This window comes from Cryptomeria japonica, chromosome 9, assembly GCF_030272615.1.
Source record: "Cryptomeria japonica chromosome 9, Sugi_1.0, whole genome shotgun sequence".
NCBI classification, from domain to species: Eukaryota; Viridiplantae; Streptophyta; class Pinopsida; order Cupressales; family Cupressaceae; genus Cryptomeria; species Cryptomeria japonica.
The window spans coordinates 33,747,122-33,764,077 of record NC_081413.1 but is presented as its reverse complement, the minus strand read 5'-3'; the positions used below and the strand labels follow the sequence as shown (position 1 = coordinate 33,764,077).

Sequence of the window (16,956 nt, the reverse complement as noted above, 5' to 3'; positions counted from 1 at the left end):
CCAATGTCTATAACTAAAAGTGGAGGATGTTTTGGGAAGTGGAATTAGCTGTGGTTTAGCGAGAATAATGAATTGGATAGTGGAGATGGGTTAGAGTTAGTTAGTTTGTTTGTTGTGGGGGATGCTTAGTTATTTGGTTAAGTTAGCTGGTGAAGTGAAAGGAGAGTTGGTGGAGCGTATTCATGAGCGGTAATTGGGGTGTATTGTGGTCCCGAAGAGAGACAAACAAACTACCAAAGGAGGCCTAAGGCGGTTTGTTTGCGCCTGCCCGCCCGCCCGCCCTGCCCCGCCAGTGGCAGTGAGTGAGGAAGCGGAACAAAGGTAAAATGGCAACATTGCCGGTTTTCCTTCTTCTCTCTCTCTGCTCAATAAATCCGCTCTCGTCCTTTTATTTATGTTTGCTTACGGCATGATATGCCTTTCCAAAGATTTTTGCAGGCGGAAAGGGGAAGTTGCGGCGCTGAGGAATTCGGCGCTTGATGTACCAGACCTAGAGGCGGTGCGTGTTATAATTAGTGTATAGATTAGGCGTAGGAAGGTGCCGTTTCTAGTAAAACGGATTTGATGGCATTCCACAGCCTTTCTCACAAGATGTCCGTGCCGCAGCATTCTTCAGAGCCGCCGCCGCAGCATTTGGAGCGAGGCAGCCATGAACAGTTTCTGTTCCGGCAACGGGAGAAAGAGGACGACAAGGGAGACGTCTGCGTGCCGAACCTGAGAAGCCTTGTGCAAAGCGGTAAAGAATTGGCCGGAGGAGGAGGAGGAGGAGGCGGAGGAGGAGGGGATGGAAAGGCTGGAGCACCTACTTGGCTGAGCAGCGCCATTTTGAGGCAGCAGAACCAGCAGTACGCTGAAGGCGGAGGAAGAGAAGAAAGCAGGAAATGGTGCGGATGCTGTGAGCCTGGCTCTCGTGGATGCGTACAGTGCAGCTTTCTAAACCTTACAGGCGCGCCTTCCAATTCCGCCACCGTGCCCGCTCAATGGCTTCCCAGGGCCTTTAGGCGCGGCTCCGAGGTTCTTGGAGAGGAGGTCACCCCTGGCGAATCCATGATGGCGCTTTCGCACGGCTCCGGAGACGTGAAGAATCACTCTGCCAGAGGACTTGTGGATCTTCACTCCTCTGATACGGCCAACAGCGGCGACCTTCAAGTCGATAGTGGCGGCGGCGGTGGAGGTGGAGAAAGGGAGGCGGACGACGGTAATGATAATCATGCGGCCGGGTTATGGCAGAACGCTAAATTTAAGGCTGACATTCTCTCGCATCCGCTTTACGAGCAATTGTTGTCCGCTCATGTGGCTTGCCTGCGCATAGCGACGCCGGTAGATCAGCTTCCCAGGATCGACGCTCAGCTGGCGCAGTCGCAGCATGTCGTCTCCAAGTATTCGCTTCTCGCCAGCAACAATAACCTACTTGCCGACGAAAAGGAGCTCGATCAATTCATGGTTAGTTTCTGACTTTCCTGCTTAATTGCCTCTGAAAATCGATCCATTTACCTAGCTTTGATTTGTTCCATTTATCTAGCTTTGATTTGCACTCTCTTAGAAGAAAATTCTCTGCGTTTTTTTTAACTTTTAACAATCATGCTTCAAATCGTGTTTTTAAAAAATTTATCTGATAATTTGGAATAACGCTACACCCCGAGTAAATCGCCAAAGAAAAATGATTATTGGCTAAGACTTTAGCTTTAAGCCTCAGATAATTTATTATCAATAGAGTAGAAGAAGATTAATTATTTGCTAGTCCTTACCTTTAAAGCCTGAGAAAATCGATCATCGATGCATCTAGGGAAGCTATAAATCTTCTACTTAATTACTATTTTCCCATCTTGATCAGTAATTCCTGCCTTTCTGCTCTTAAATTCTGGTTTTGAAGGACAAACAATATCTTCGCTGAATTGCGTGATTCATTTCAATTACTGAATAGAATTTGTGTTCCTAGTCTGTATATAAATGGATCTCGTTGGACGAGGCTGTGATTCAATGAATTTCTAGGTAAGAGTAGCTAAGATTGTCAACCTAGCATTAAAGGATTGTTCTCTTAAAAAAGGCTCGTGAACAATTTTTAAAGTTTATACCGGTCAACATCATCATTCGGTGCTCTTCTATCAAATAAATATATCTTCTATCAAATAAATAAAAATAATTTGCTGTCAAATTTCAATATTTTTTTGCCGGAGAATCCATTATCATGATGTAGTGCGATCGCAATCGTCAACAGGTTTTAAAAATTAATCAGTCTTTTCTTTAAGTATGAAATATTTACCTAATGAAGGGTTCTACAGAGGGACTGAAAAAGCATCGGAATATTTAATTATTTGGAATCCTTACCTGTTGATAATTTCTGCTGGTAGACCGAAAACATCTGAGCATCTAAATATATCCAGAAGATATCCAAAGCAACAGTCTTAACAAACGGTCAAAAAACTAAAGCTCTTATTGTTTTATTCGTGCTGATCTGATACGCGAACCTGGTTAACCTGTCTCGCGCTCTCGTTTAATTTTGTAGCGCTTATTAATCAAGCCTTTAAATTTGCTATGATAGAGAATAGCTTGGTTGATTTCATGAATGAATAAGATCTTTTTTTACAACGAATTTAATAAAATCCTGTTGTAAATTATTTTTATAATCGTAAGCTTCTTTAAGGAAGGTTGGAAGCTTTTTTGAACAATCAGCTTCTTTAGTTTCCTCCGAATTTCTGTCAAATATGTTTCCTTTGCCTAATATCCACGAATGCGGTTTTTCACCATTTTAAGATAGAGGACCTCAAGAGTAGTGAAATGTCTTAAACTGAACTTTATCGCAGAAAATCTGGTTTGGAAGGAAAAAGGTTTATCTCTTTTAAAGTTACTTCTGATTTGTTGATCTGGTTGTTCAACGATTAACTATATTTTCCCCAAAATTATAAACCCTACCGTGTTTCAAATTTCCAAAGAGTTTAATATGGAAGAAATTTCTGGAATTCAATTGTTTCTTCATCTCCGATTTGTTAAATTATAGATTGATTAAATTTGTGCGACTAGAAATTTCTTGAGCGCAACGACGGGTATTCCGACCGCTTCCTTGATTCGCATCAACAGACGAAAGTTTAAAGAAAATATTTTTATCGAAACCGTGTAATAGTATTTCCAATTTTGACCTAAATGCGCTCAAGCTACATTTTCTTTTCTGGTTGCTTGGAGATTTTGAACTCCTTAACCAAGATCTGGTCTCTAATATTCGTCGTAATTCTTAAAAATGTTATCTTTTTAGGCTAAGATTTATTTTTTTGTATCGACGATACGTCCGGTCCTTAAAATTCTTTAGTGGTAGTTTCCACAGAGAATATCTTAACCTTTTCACTGCAATATGCCTAATTTATTCATGAAAAATGAGGTCAAGGCTAACTTCTTAGGAGCTATGGCGTAAATTCTCACGTACAAGTTTATGGCTGCTTTTGTGCTTTTCTGTGGTTCCTTGTGTTCATCATTTTTTCTGTCGTCATAAAATCTGGTGAGAGTATTTGTTTATTGAGAGCGGAACAGACAGACGGGCTTAAAATGTAACCAAAATCAAGGCGAAAATGCAACTTCGTTAATTATTTTTAACTTATGGAGGGACTGCTTAGCTGAACAAAAATTAGACAAACATATAATCAAAACTTAGTGGCCTATATTTGATGAAATAACACAATTCAGTTTATCTGAATAAACATATAAATTGGCAACCAAATAAGCTGCTGTTGAAGCTTTACTAAATAATCATCTTTTTCTTTGTTTTTTAAACCAAATAATCTTGGGTAGCCTAACCTTGGTCGCAAGGCTTTAATATTGTATGAATTTGGACGACTAAACCGTCTTTTTAACAAGTTATACGATCGAAAGATGGAATTTGTATTATACTTCCCCAATTCTCCGCATTTTTCCTTAAAATAAGCAAAGATTTTCAAAACTAATCATTTTCTATGAAGAATCTTTAAAATCATCATTGACTTCTCACCTTATATCAAAGAATATTCAAATGCCTTGAGCCGTTTTATAGCAATTAATTTCCTCTCCCACGCGGAAGATAATGAATACAAAAGATGTTCCCATTACTGAAATCAAGGGGAAGAAACATTACGTTGAGACACTTAGTCGCTTCTATATCTGATTTATCCAGTTCGTCAGCTTCGTTATAATTCTTCTTCTACAACACAGAAACGCAATTCCAATCATTTAAAACCAGATAAATGACATACGATCTCAATCGTTGTTTGCACAGACTATGACAATGGCAAAGAGAAAAACAGCCAACAATTGGTTACCAGTCAATAAATCGTGCTGTATCTTTTTTTTTTAAATTACTACTTTCTCCTTAGCCCACCTGTAACGCTAAATTATAATATCATTTTAAGCCTAACCTATTTTAAATATTAATAATATCAACTGTACAATTCAACTGGTGGAATGTTCAAAACAATTTTGAATCCCTTACCTTCACAACTATACCAATTTAATAAATACTAATTCTAAAATCCATCTGTAGTGTTTTATAGGCCGGTTTTTAAATTTACAACTACAAATAGCTATGGCTCACTTAACGTTTTCCCCGTAAATTACGAAAAGCTAAATGTAATATTCAAACCGTTGAATTCGAAGCCTACGCTCTCCTATACTTCACGGTTTCTATTGAACACTATATGTCTACTATAATAAGGTTAAGTAAACATGCTATCATATCTCAAGGTAAATTTAGAATGTAAGAAATGAGGTTTGATATATAGATTTCTACAAAGACTATTTTGATCTTTTTGGATTGTTTTATAATCTGTTGTTTTTAATATTGAAGTCAATAACAAGTGTTTTATAATTCATAAAGAATTTATATAAAAATTGTTTGGAGGATTTTAATATATTTATAATAATAATCAAATAAATAATAATTTCATAAAAAATAAGCATATGTATATCTATGTATATATAGCAAATTATAAAGAATAGTTATTATTAAAATGATTTTATTGTATAGTGTTAATGATTACAAAAGAATAATAAAACTTATATAAACATTTCAATTTTTGGTTAATTCATATATAAATATTAAATTAATGACTTAAATACTCTTATGTCTATATTATTAATAATTATAAGATAAAAAGGCATACAAGAATATGTAAGTATTTTGTTTAATATGTTGGAGAATCAATAACTATAAAAAATTCAATATTTCATATTTTTTATATTTTAATTTCTTTTAACTTTTCTCTTGCATATAATACTATCTAACCATTTTTCATATCACAATTGTTATTAATAGAATTGTTATAAATGTATTTTTTTATGTTTACAATATACAAAAATTATTTTAAAAAGCTAAAGATAAACGATAGACTAGAAAGTTGAGATTGCTACAATGACTATAAAAATGAGAAGGCTACTATAATAGTATCATAGACAAAATGACATTATGACATCATGAAAAATCTTAGACTATTGTAGGTACAAAATCTACAATGATCCTATTCATAAAGATTTAACTAACTATTTCAAAAAAATAAAAGCTCTAATTATAATTAGATGTTATATAATATGATTATTACAAACAATTATGGTTCTCAAACTTATTAGGAATTTGTAGAATATGTAAGATAAAAGTGATTGTAAGTGGCTTTTCAATTGAATTTTTATTTAGTATGTCTTGATTTTTGTCAAGTTTTAATGAATAGTTTGCAATAATAACTAGTTCTGTAATATAAAATTTTAAACTTTTTTAAATTTCATTTTTTCCTTATTAGAACAAATTTGTCAATTGTTTCCTAGCTACTCTCTAAATTTGTTTGCTATGGTTTATAACAATATTTTATTTTCTATTAAGATTTTTTTTATGAATCTTTATATATTTTTAATTTTTCAAGTTTTGTGGAGTTCGGAGTATGACTCAACATTTGACTTTTGAATTTTTCTTGAGCTTAAGTTTTAATACTATTCAAGTGAAAGTCACTTGATATTTCTTGTTAATAATTTGGATAACTTCTTTGAACTTACAACTAACAAGCTAAATCTCAATAACTTGATGACAATATTTCAAGTATTTGGGTATTTGCGATGATTTATATGGTCTTCTATTATAAATTCAATGTGTTAAATAATATTTTCATAAGTTAAATAAATGATTAAAAAACTCACATGTTCAATTACCTCCTTGATATGATCCACCAAGAGTTGTATCACTATAACAAGAATTGAAAAAGAGATGAGAGTTTAATTTTTCTTTATGTATGATCCCCAAAACATCATTGGATGTTGCTTGTACATGATGGCAATAGTGACATTTTTCTTTCATTCTATTAGGTATGATTCATTTAGTGGCAAGTAATAGGTTAGAACCGTGCAAAATACAATCTTGTAGTAGAGTGAATTTGATGGGAAGAATGGTAGGACACATATGACTAGATATTACCTTGCCTTAGATGAGGAGTAATAATGATTGTTCATGTTGTTAGAACTTAATTCTATGCTTTCCTCCTAAGTCTTCTATCTTTGTGTCGTGATATAAGGTTGAAGTGAAATTGCTACAAGGGCATTCACATGTTTAGGAACATTAAAGTGTTTTGTTTATGCGACTATGTTTAAAATATTTAACTTTTTTTTTGTTTTTGAATCAATAGAATTATAATTTAACTAAAAATATAAATTTTAAGATTTACTTTGGATCTATTATTACTTTTTAATATTTAATATCATTTTATAATTATAATTCTTTTCAAAAAGACAAAAAATTAGGTTTTGTTAAGGCATCAACTAAAATAGGCACACTCTTAGTTGGCCCATATAATTTTTTGTTTACCTTTGTGGCTAACAACTATTAGCATGGATTCCCAACTAGTAGGCCCTATTCAATAGTCTCAATGATCTTTGCATTTGTACAGATCTATAGGAAGACCTTCATTTATTATCTTTATAAAAACCTCAAAGGCCTAAATACCTTCTACTTTGCACTTAGTATAACTTAGGTGTATCAAATTTGATTGGTTCCACCTTGATCTATCTTGACTTACCTTGCTACCCTCTTCAACTCCATCTCATATCATTAATTATCAATTTCCCTATGAAAAAATATGATTACACTTATCTTGAATTTGTATACTAGTTAATAGATTGGTTTAGGTCACTCCCATGCATTCCTTTATGTGAGCTCCTTATTTAGAGCCTAACCTTCAAGATTGTCTCTTGTTGAATATGCTTTGCCTTGAACAAATATTACTAGTCATCTAAACTTTCATGCAATAGCCAACTTAAATTTTGAAAGGTCTCATGCACTCTATTATTTCAATCTTCACCTATTGCTTTTATTCACAGATGAGTTTAACCTTGAAACATAGTCCTCAATAGTAATCTTTTACAAGATTATATTCATTAGTCCAAATAATTGAACATAATCCACAAGCATTGAAGAGAAAATAGATCAAGAGTAAAGAACACTATAAATGAAATCAAATGCCATAAATGAATGACTCAGTGATTGACAAGATGACATGCAATGTCCTTTATATCATTATAGCTAAGTGACATAAGAGTGGGCCAACCCGCGAAGATTTGTTGGCCCACCCTTTGCAGCTATTAAAGAGTAAAAGTTCAAAACTATGTAGCTGGAGGTCAACTTATCAATATAAGTAAATTGAAGCATTTTCAATTGAAAGCCAATTTTTTTTTAGACATGTGGTCTAGAGCTAGATCTATTCTAGCTAAATTAGACATGGGCCACAACTTTTCCAACCGAAGATGATTACTAAATACATATGTAGCATCACATTGGGCTCAACTTATTAACAAATAAAATTGTTAATTTTTTGGTATTTACATAACTTCTACTTATAATGTAAATAACAATTAAAAATATATATAAGAATACCCTTTTGTACATCTATAAGTTTAATTTTTGAGAATATAAATTTTTAAATAGTTTAATTATTGTTTATTTTTTCTATTTTATTTATTTAAAGTCATTAACACCAAAACATAAAGTTGATTCCCTTGTCAAGGAAAAATACTAAAGTTTATAAAAAAAAAAAAGATAAATATTCGATGCACTTGAAAAGAGATTTAATGTCAAGATGATATAATTTTTTTCATTTTGGATAAATAGTTAAGACAAAATGTTATGTTCCACTGAAATAGTTGTATTTTTAGTGCAAAATTTTTAAGATTTATTTAGAAAAACTATTTATGAAAATGGAGAAAGAGAATTATGCATTAAAAAAGGTTTGAAAGAACAAAAATAAAATTCACAATATAAAGAATGAATTCCACTTAATTTTTTTTTTCAAAAATTTATTAACAACTAAATTATAGTGTCAATTTTACAAAAAATTACATTCAAATCATTTTTATTTTTTAAAAATTATAAACATAAAATACATTAAAATTTTTACATCTCATTACGTTCTATCATTTCAGAATTCAAAACATATATGTCACTTTCTAGTGATTTAAGTTAAAAAAATTAGATTAGTGGTTTGTCGTTTCCTTCATAAAAGTGTGATACAACTTTGAAATTTCACCCTATTAAAATCCCTACTTAGATTTTGTTGGATTCCATGGGTTCACAATCATTACATCAATGTACCTTGGATCCTATGAAATCCTTTCTAGAGAGCTTGAGTTGATTATTCCAAGGAAGAAGGTGACTTGCTCAACTTGAGTTTTGTTGTAAGTGGCTTTCTAATCATGCTACCTAGGTTGGAACCCAACCTAGCCCCATCCATCTTGGCTTGAATTTTCTCATCTAGCCAACATTTAAAAATGAGGTTTAGACTCTTGTTTCATAATGCCTTCCCTAATTCTTTGAAAATTACAAATTGGTTTAATTGGCCTTAGGTAAATAGGGAACTCTCTACTATAATTGGCCCTGAAAGGCAATAGGTTTGAAACTTAGGTCCAAATTAAAAAAAAGCTAATTAGGTCATAATGAGGAGGTTAGGGTCTAATGCGATAGGTGGTTAGTTCCTTCCACAAAGCAATCTCTTCTACTTGTTGAACTAACATTTTTCCTTATTATGATTCATAAAATTCCCACTCATCAAACATTTTTTTTGACTCATCTCAAGTGGACATCTTTTTTTAACTTTGTTTTTATGTGATTTCTTTTCAACACCTATTTAATTACTTTCTTTATTACGCTTGTTTTTTGAGAGCTTTGTAACTATATGGTTAGTTTTTCTCTTTCCAAATTATAATATTTTTAGTTTCTATGTAATTTGTTTCTATTTTGGCAAGTTCTTCTAGGTATATTTAAAAGAACACAATCTCATATTTTGGATTTTTTATACATCACATTTTTATTTTATTTTTCTATTAGTGTCATCAAATTTCAATCATGGCATATATCTATTCAATGTTGTAAGGCCTCTATAGCCTCATTTTAAAGTTATATGCCCATTTTTCTTATATAGGATGAAAGAAAAAAAAAAAAATTTAACGTTATGTATTTTGATGGTGATATTTTGTGCCATTAGAGGTCTTTTTTGTGTTAAGTTGTACAAGTTTTGACAATACCTCTAAAGTTTATGTTATGCTTCACTTTTCCTCTTATAAACTTTTTGTATAATGTATAACTAAAGCACTTCACAATTTTAGCGAGTGTGTTTAATTCTATTGACTTTAGTAGCTTATTTATTTGTATTATTAACTCCTCTTTTGATGAGGGTTTATCTATTATGGTAAGTGTTTGATATTTGCTTCTTTTGCATGTCTTGTACATATTTTGTGAAACACTCGTTTGGTTTTTTCATACCAATGTCATTTAGTCTTAGATATTTAACTTATCATGGGACTTCTTCCTTCGGTGGGTGCCTTAGAACATTCTTTTTCGGATTCACCATCTTTAGCATCATCTATTATACTCCAACTTGTGCACTATTTTCATGTCAAGCCTTTAGTCCTTCATTTTTACTTTTGGAGTTTGAGAACTTGTTCAAAAGGGGGATGGCATGTGATTCTTCCTCCCTTCCTTATCCATTTTAATTGTAAGGAGGATACCATAACAAACACTCACACTCATTACTATGTTCTAATCTTAACTTTTTTTAATATTTTTTTATATTTTATTATGTTGTGTTATATGACCTAGTCAATGGCCTTGGTTCCTCTTCATCCATAAGTGATTAAAGGTCATAATTAGCTATTGATATGATTTCATATGATTGAGTTTTTCTCAATCACCTCCACGCGAATTTATTATAAAATTTTGGGACATGAACATTTTAAAGTAGCTTGGATGATACAACTAAAGGTTAGACAAGTTAGGAAGAATTTTTGGTAAGACTAAAGCTTTAAAGACTTGACAACTTTTTTATTAGATTGTATAATTTTGTAATGTGAGGTTGATTTTGTCTTAATAATTTTGCATGTTCTGTTATTGTGTCATTTTTCTTTTTTAATGTGCAAAATTCTCTATGATGGTCTTATGGATTTTAGCATGGGTAGTCCCAAGAAAATTTGGCCAATTATGTGTCACTGTTAGAAAATTGGACATACAAATTGTCAAACTTCTCATAACTACCTATGTCAAATATATTTATATTTCAAAAAATTGAAAGCTTGAACTAAGGTTCAATTTTGCATTCCTCTAGATTGTTCACTAGGTTCTATGATAAAAAATGAACTAGGTAGAAAAAATGATCAATTAGAGGATGAGGTAAGTGCATAGAAATATGTGTAGATAGGGGTGCATAGATGACCAATAAATGACAAATGCATTAGATTAGGTGTTTATGGGGATTGTATAAGGTTAAATAGTTAGAAAGTATATAGGAATGGTAATTAGTATGAATAAATGAGACATAGATAAGAATGCAACCATGAGTCAAACTTAATACAATAGTATGCCACTTGTTGATATGTAATTGTATTAAAAATATTCTAGCAAGGTGGACACAAACTATTTCTAGTTTTCCCATTCTGTACAAATGTTCTTTGTGGGTTGGTCTTTGGTTGGCCCTTCCTGCAATGATTATTTGGCAGATGTGGAAAGAAAGGAATGCCAATTTTTTTAAGGAAATCGAATCAACACTTGACAAATATAGAATCATATTGAAGATGGAATATGTGAACATCACAATACAAAGACTCTTAACAAAAAATGCAAGTATTACTTGACATGAGATGACCAAATGTTAAAAGTATGGAAACACATGACATCCCCAAACGCGATTTATCAAATCCAAATGCGACTAAACTATGAAAAAATGGATACTTTTTCTCGTGGGTCGAATAAAGCTAAACTTAGATGGGGCATCCAAGGCCAACTCTAGTACCTCAGAAGCCGGTTACATCATTAGAATTCTTTTTGGAAGGCTTATATGGGTTGGCTTGATTAAGCTCCCCCATGGCACAAACAATGACATGGAGTTTGAAACAATCTTTGAAGGGCTTAAGAAGTATAAAGAATTAAAGCTGAACCACATTAACATGGAGGGGGACTTGGCAAATGTAATCTAGGCAATATCAATTAATCACAGACCAAGATGGAAATCTAAAATGTGGACAATTAACAACACTTTTTCTTTACTAGAAGGGATTAGTGACTATATAATCAAGCACCTTTATAGAGAGGAGAATGTGGTAGTGAATTACCTTTCAAATTATAGAATTAATCAACTTATCTCTTGCATATCCTTCGATTATAGCCCATTTTGGGATTCTTTCCAAGATATCATTGCCAAGGAAGGACATACAAAGAGTCCAAAAAATATGATAGAGTCTAACATGAATTGAGCAAAGCGAAAATAAATCTAAATTCAAATTGTATTCGATGGGAATCCTATTAGGATAAACAACTATGATGGTGATATTAGGCAATGAAAACCTTACTTAAGTACAATACTTGGCTCCAACCCGATGCACTACAAAGCAATACACTGAGAGAAGCCATTGTATGCTATGCAATTGATTATTAAAAAATAACATGGAAATCTATTCTTACTTCTTGAATTTTAATGAGAATCTGCTCGAGCTCTTACTCAAGTTGAGAGAAGCCAAGAAGTCATTGAGGGCATCAGAATCTTAGCTTTCTCTCTCTGTGGCTAGGCCCTTTAGTAAATTTATTTTTATTAATATAATGAGAGTTACACCCACTAGTAGCAATTTGCCAAAAAAAAGGTAGACACAAACTAAATGAGAAATGACATAGGTGTGCAAATTTCACCATTATAATAAATTGTGGACCAAATTTTTTCTTTAAATTTAAAGTCTTCTCTAAATGTTTCCCAAAAGAAGGGATCCAAAGGGAAATCCTAATGTTGGTTGTTTGCTCCGGGTTGGGGGGGGGCTGTTGTTAAAATCCCTTTGGGCAACTGCTTTTTTACTGCTCGTTTGTTTCTCCTTTTGGATATCAGACTGCCTGCAGATTTCCCATGTATATGCTTTTTTTGTCAGGCAACTTTTCTTTTTGGAGGGGTTAGTCTTTTTCGATCCCCTTTCTTGGCTTTGTTCCATCTTGTCTTAGCTTTGTTTCGTTTAGTGGTTATTCTTGAATATCTTTAGATGTGGGTTTTAGGTTCCCCCTTACTAACCTGCTTTGTACAGGGTTTCGAGTCCCTTCAAAACCTGTTTTCCCTTATTCAAAAACTTAATATAAATATTTGAAACAAAATATATTATTTTATTAATGATTTTATAAAATTAATTAATTAATTTGATTCCAAATAAATATAATTAACCACTAAGATAGAGTGGGCTCACTCTTCTTTTATTTTGTTACCGTAGAGGTATCCTCGTGATTCATCCCATATAATAGTAAATTATTTTGCTTCAAAATTTATAGTCAATTTGGAAAAGGTTAATACTTGTTGGTTGTAGCTCTACCAATAGCGACATCTAAAAGAAGATGGCAATTTTTTAACACAATTGAAAGAAATTGGAAGTAGACAAAGACAAAGGGGATCAAATTAAAGCCATACTTTATTAGACAAAATGGATACAAAGATAGTTTTTTTCTTCTAATTTCTAGGACAAAAGCAAGAAAAAGCTTACAAAAGCAATTAAGAATATGAATAATCAATTGTGCAAATTTATTCCAAGTATTATAGAAGTCATTTGCACTCTTTTTTAAGGAACCTATTTGTTAGTAGTTCTTAGAGAAATCCTTTACAATATTTCATTGAGGAGGCTATTGGGTATTGTATTTCATTGAGGAGGCTATTGGGTATTGTATCTCTTGCAACATGACCATGAGCTAAAAATCTAATCAATTATATTTTTCTACTTGATAATGCTACGACATTAAACACCCATTTTATAGATGATAACATATTGTTCTTGTAAAATTTGACAAAATAAATATCTAATACTCTTAATTAATTGAGTTTTTTATTGTGTTAGTTTTGATCTTAGTTATCAATGAATAAATCAAAATACTTTGAATTCTTTTGTACATCAATCATGGTGGATCCCCCAAAAATGGAAGTTGGATAAAATATGGCTTTGTCTTTATATGCTTATTAAAATATGCCTTCTTAGGGGTCAATACTTCTCATCATATCATCTTTGAGTCATGTCCCTTGTGTTGTTTGTTTACGAAAAAATAAAATTGCCAAACACATATTTTAGTTTTATATCCATTCCCTATTTATATGGAAATTTATCCCCCTTTCCCTATTAGCTACCTTATAAAACTAACTTGGAAATCTATCATATAAGGGGTTAATACTTGTTGTCATGTCATCTTTGAATCATGTTGAAAAATAATCCCTTTTCATCTGGAAATAAATATACTCAACATTATTTTCTAATGGCATCATACATCTAAGAATTGCAATAACAAATTTATTATCTTTCTTTTTTAGGTTGTCAATCTTGTCAATATTTTTTTTTGATTCCATGTGGGCTAACATAGAGCTCAAGAAACAAAGAAACATATAGATGCCATTTCATATGAACTAGATGTTACTATTAAAGTCAAGGTGATTTGGCTAAGAGAATTAAGAAATTTTAACTAGAAATTTTGATCTTTATTAAACTCTTCACAAATCACCATGAATAGAAGGCTACCCAAACTAGACCATATGCTTAGTCTACTCTTGTTTCTAAATATTTTTGTAATGCTCCTAATCATTTCTCTATTATTTTTTTGTTACGGATTAATACTTCTCACCATGTCAGATGATCCCTTTTTCATCTAGAAATAAAGATGTTCAACATTATTTTCTCATAACATCAAACTTCTTGGAGTTGCAATAACACATTTATTATCTAACTTTCTTGTTTAGGTTTCTAATCTTGTCAATATTTTTTAACAATATCTTGTAGACTAAAATAGAGCTCAAGAAATATATGGATGACATTATGGATTACTCAAGTGTTATTGTAAATAATCGAGGTGCTTTAGCTAAGGGAACGAAGGAAGTAAATTGGAATTCTAATCTTTATTCAACTCTTCACAAATCACCTCGCATTGTAGGCTACCTAGAAATTAGACCATATACTTAGTCTACTCTTTACAATTCTAATTCAAAACTTTGAGTTGATAAATAGATGCTCTTATAATACCCAGAGTATTTTATTTGAGAAAAAACCTATCTCTATCATTATACTATTTAGACACTTTAATATTTGGACTCTTATTTATAATTAAATACATATTCTTTATTACTTGTATAAAAAACAATGAATCAAGTATTAATTGCTAGATATTTTTTTTTCAATACTTATATAAAAATATATTTTTTAAAACAATATATTATAGTATAATATATATTGTTAGCTGAGAAGATTTCAATTGTTTTAAAATATTTCAAAATAATATGGTGTAACAATTATATATATACAAAATTGTTTGTTAAGCATTGTGGTAAAACCAACTAATAAACACGCCCAATTGATCGTCTCTAGCAAAGCACTAGGTAGCCCCACCAACCATGCCAGACTGCATTACCAAGTGGTGCACTTGATTACTTTATAATCACTCTTTAACCAACCGTCGATTTATATAAAAGAGCTTTATCATCAACGTTTGAAAGTATAGGATATGCCATTACATTCATCATGCGCCATGATTAAACTTCATAACTAATTTGTAAATATTAGGAGATAAGGTTTTACCGAGTTTATATGCGCCATTCTTGTTTTTTTTTTTTTTTTTGTTTTTCCTCTTTTGCATTTTGTCCTCATAGTGCAACAACCATTTTATTGGCTTAACCAAACAAGTTTAACTCAAGCGCTAAACTCTCTCTACCATACAACTAAGCAAAGCACGTGCATGTTGGGGCCATAGAAAAACATGTACGAAGATAAGATTTGAGAAAGTGTTGTCGGCTAATGACACTCCTTTTTAAGTTGGTTAGTTGTGAATTTGATTTCTTAATTTGACAGTAGGTGGGCAAAGCTACCGACGGATTTTGTCACATCCCCCGACGCGTGCTCTACGAAAATAACAAGGAATTTTTTACATTTATAGACGAACCAGAGAACTAAAGAGAATATACAAACAAAATTGAACAGGGCATAACAAACAAACTATTCCAGGAAGAATATAAGTATACTCATAATAAGGTCGAAATATATAATTCTATAAGAATATATATAAATAAGATTCGATTTTTAATTGATATTTGTTATTTATTATTCGTATATAAGTTAAAAATTGAAATGATGAAAATGATTAGTCTCTCAATAAAATATATCATATTCATTGTACAAGCATTCACACTATATATTATTAGTCCAAATAATAAAATATCATTTATATTAAAATATATGTAAATTATTCAATTGAATAATATTATTGTTCATACAACCGAATTCATAAATTAAGATTATAACTAGAATATATATGAAATTATATATTTTTAACTAATTATTATAAATATTTTAAAATTTTAAACTATGTTTTTAAATGATAAAACAAACATAACGAATTATACATTTATATTTTATAATTATACGTACATTTTCTAGTTGCTTCCTGGTTGACATTTCTCAAATTATAAGTTATACTTGAAACTTTCTTTTTTATTGTAACAACAATGAAGGAATCCATAAAATAATATAATATCCAAAATAATGTATTATGGATGGCACTTTTGAATCTTGGTCTCATTCTACTATTTAAATTGGAGATTGCTATTTTAACCACTTTATAGACAACAACCTAAATTAAGGTATAATGTATTCATTTTGAACCTCCCTTCCACTTTGAAGCAAAATCATTATTATTAAATAAAAGAGTTTGATCAATTCCTAAATCCTAGTTAAGATTCAATGAAGGGAGTACCTCTTGATCCTTATGATAAGATTGGATGTATATCATTTGCTATTTTCTTCAAATTGAGTCGTTTGTCCAAACAATAATAGTTCTATTTTTAAAGAAGAATTTGAGCAAAGATTTGAAATTTATTGATTGATTATTTCTATTGTTAGTGTTAATTTTGATATATTATTTGATGATAATTTTGATATATTATTTGATTTAATTTAAAAATATTGTGTTGAAGTAATAATTATTGTTAATTGTCATTATTAAATTTTGTTCCATCTTCAATATAATCAAATAGATTTCAACATGAAGGTGTTCTATAATATTTTTTTAATCTTTGGTTTGTTAAATAGAGAGTCAAAGATTTTATCATTGTTAATGTTGTAAATATTCATTTTGTTTTATTCATTTAATAAAGTTCATGTTCATAATGTTAAATCAAGAAATGAATTCAAGGCTCCATCTTTCCTATTGTTTCCAATACTTGACACACTCTTGACAAGCCATCACCATTTTTAAAGATTGGAAACTCTTTTAACACATTCATTTATAAAACAAGCATTTTTAGAAGGTCTCTAGTTAAAACTAGCTAGTTCACAATTAGATTAAAAAAAACATGATTTATCAAATGATTATGTTAGTGCTTAACTAAACACTTGCATAATACAAAAAATAGTAATAGTTTTAAATGCATGTCAATTGGTATTATTGTCTTCCTCTTTCAAGTTGTGTGCAAAGATAAGACC

The 16,956-nt window shown here is 31.2% G+C and overlaps 1 protein-coding gene across 2 annotated transcripts in view; it reads left to right on the top strand.

The window, feature by feature from the left end:
• The first annotated feature begins 294 nt into the window (after positions 1-294).
• Positions 295-16,956, top strand: part of LOC131045284 (homeobox protein knotted-1-like 3) — a 44,022-nt gene continuing 27,360 nt past the window's right edge. The window contains exons 1-2 of one of the 2 annotated variants that reach the window (XM_057978844.2): positions 295-321; positions 429-1,443. In XM_057978844.2, the coding sequence (XP_057834827.1) occupies positions 565-1,443 (879 nt within the window). In that variant the 5' untranslated portion in view covers positions 295-321; positions 429-564. Of the gene's footprint in view, positions 322-348; positions 1,444-16,956 lie in introns of those variants that run through there. The other variant, XM_057978843.2, reaches the window with a different exon arrangement.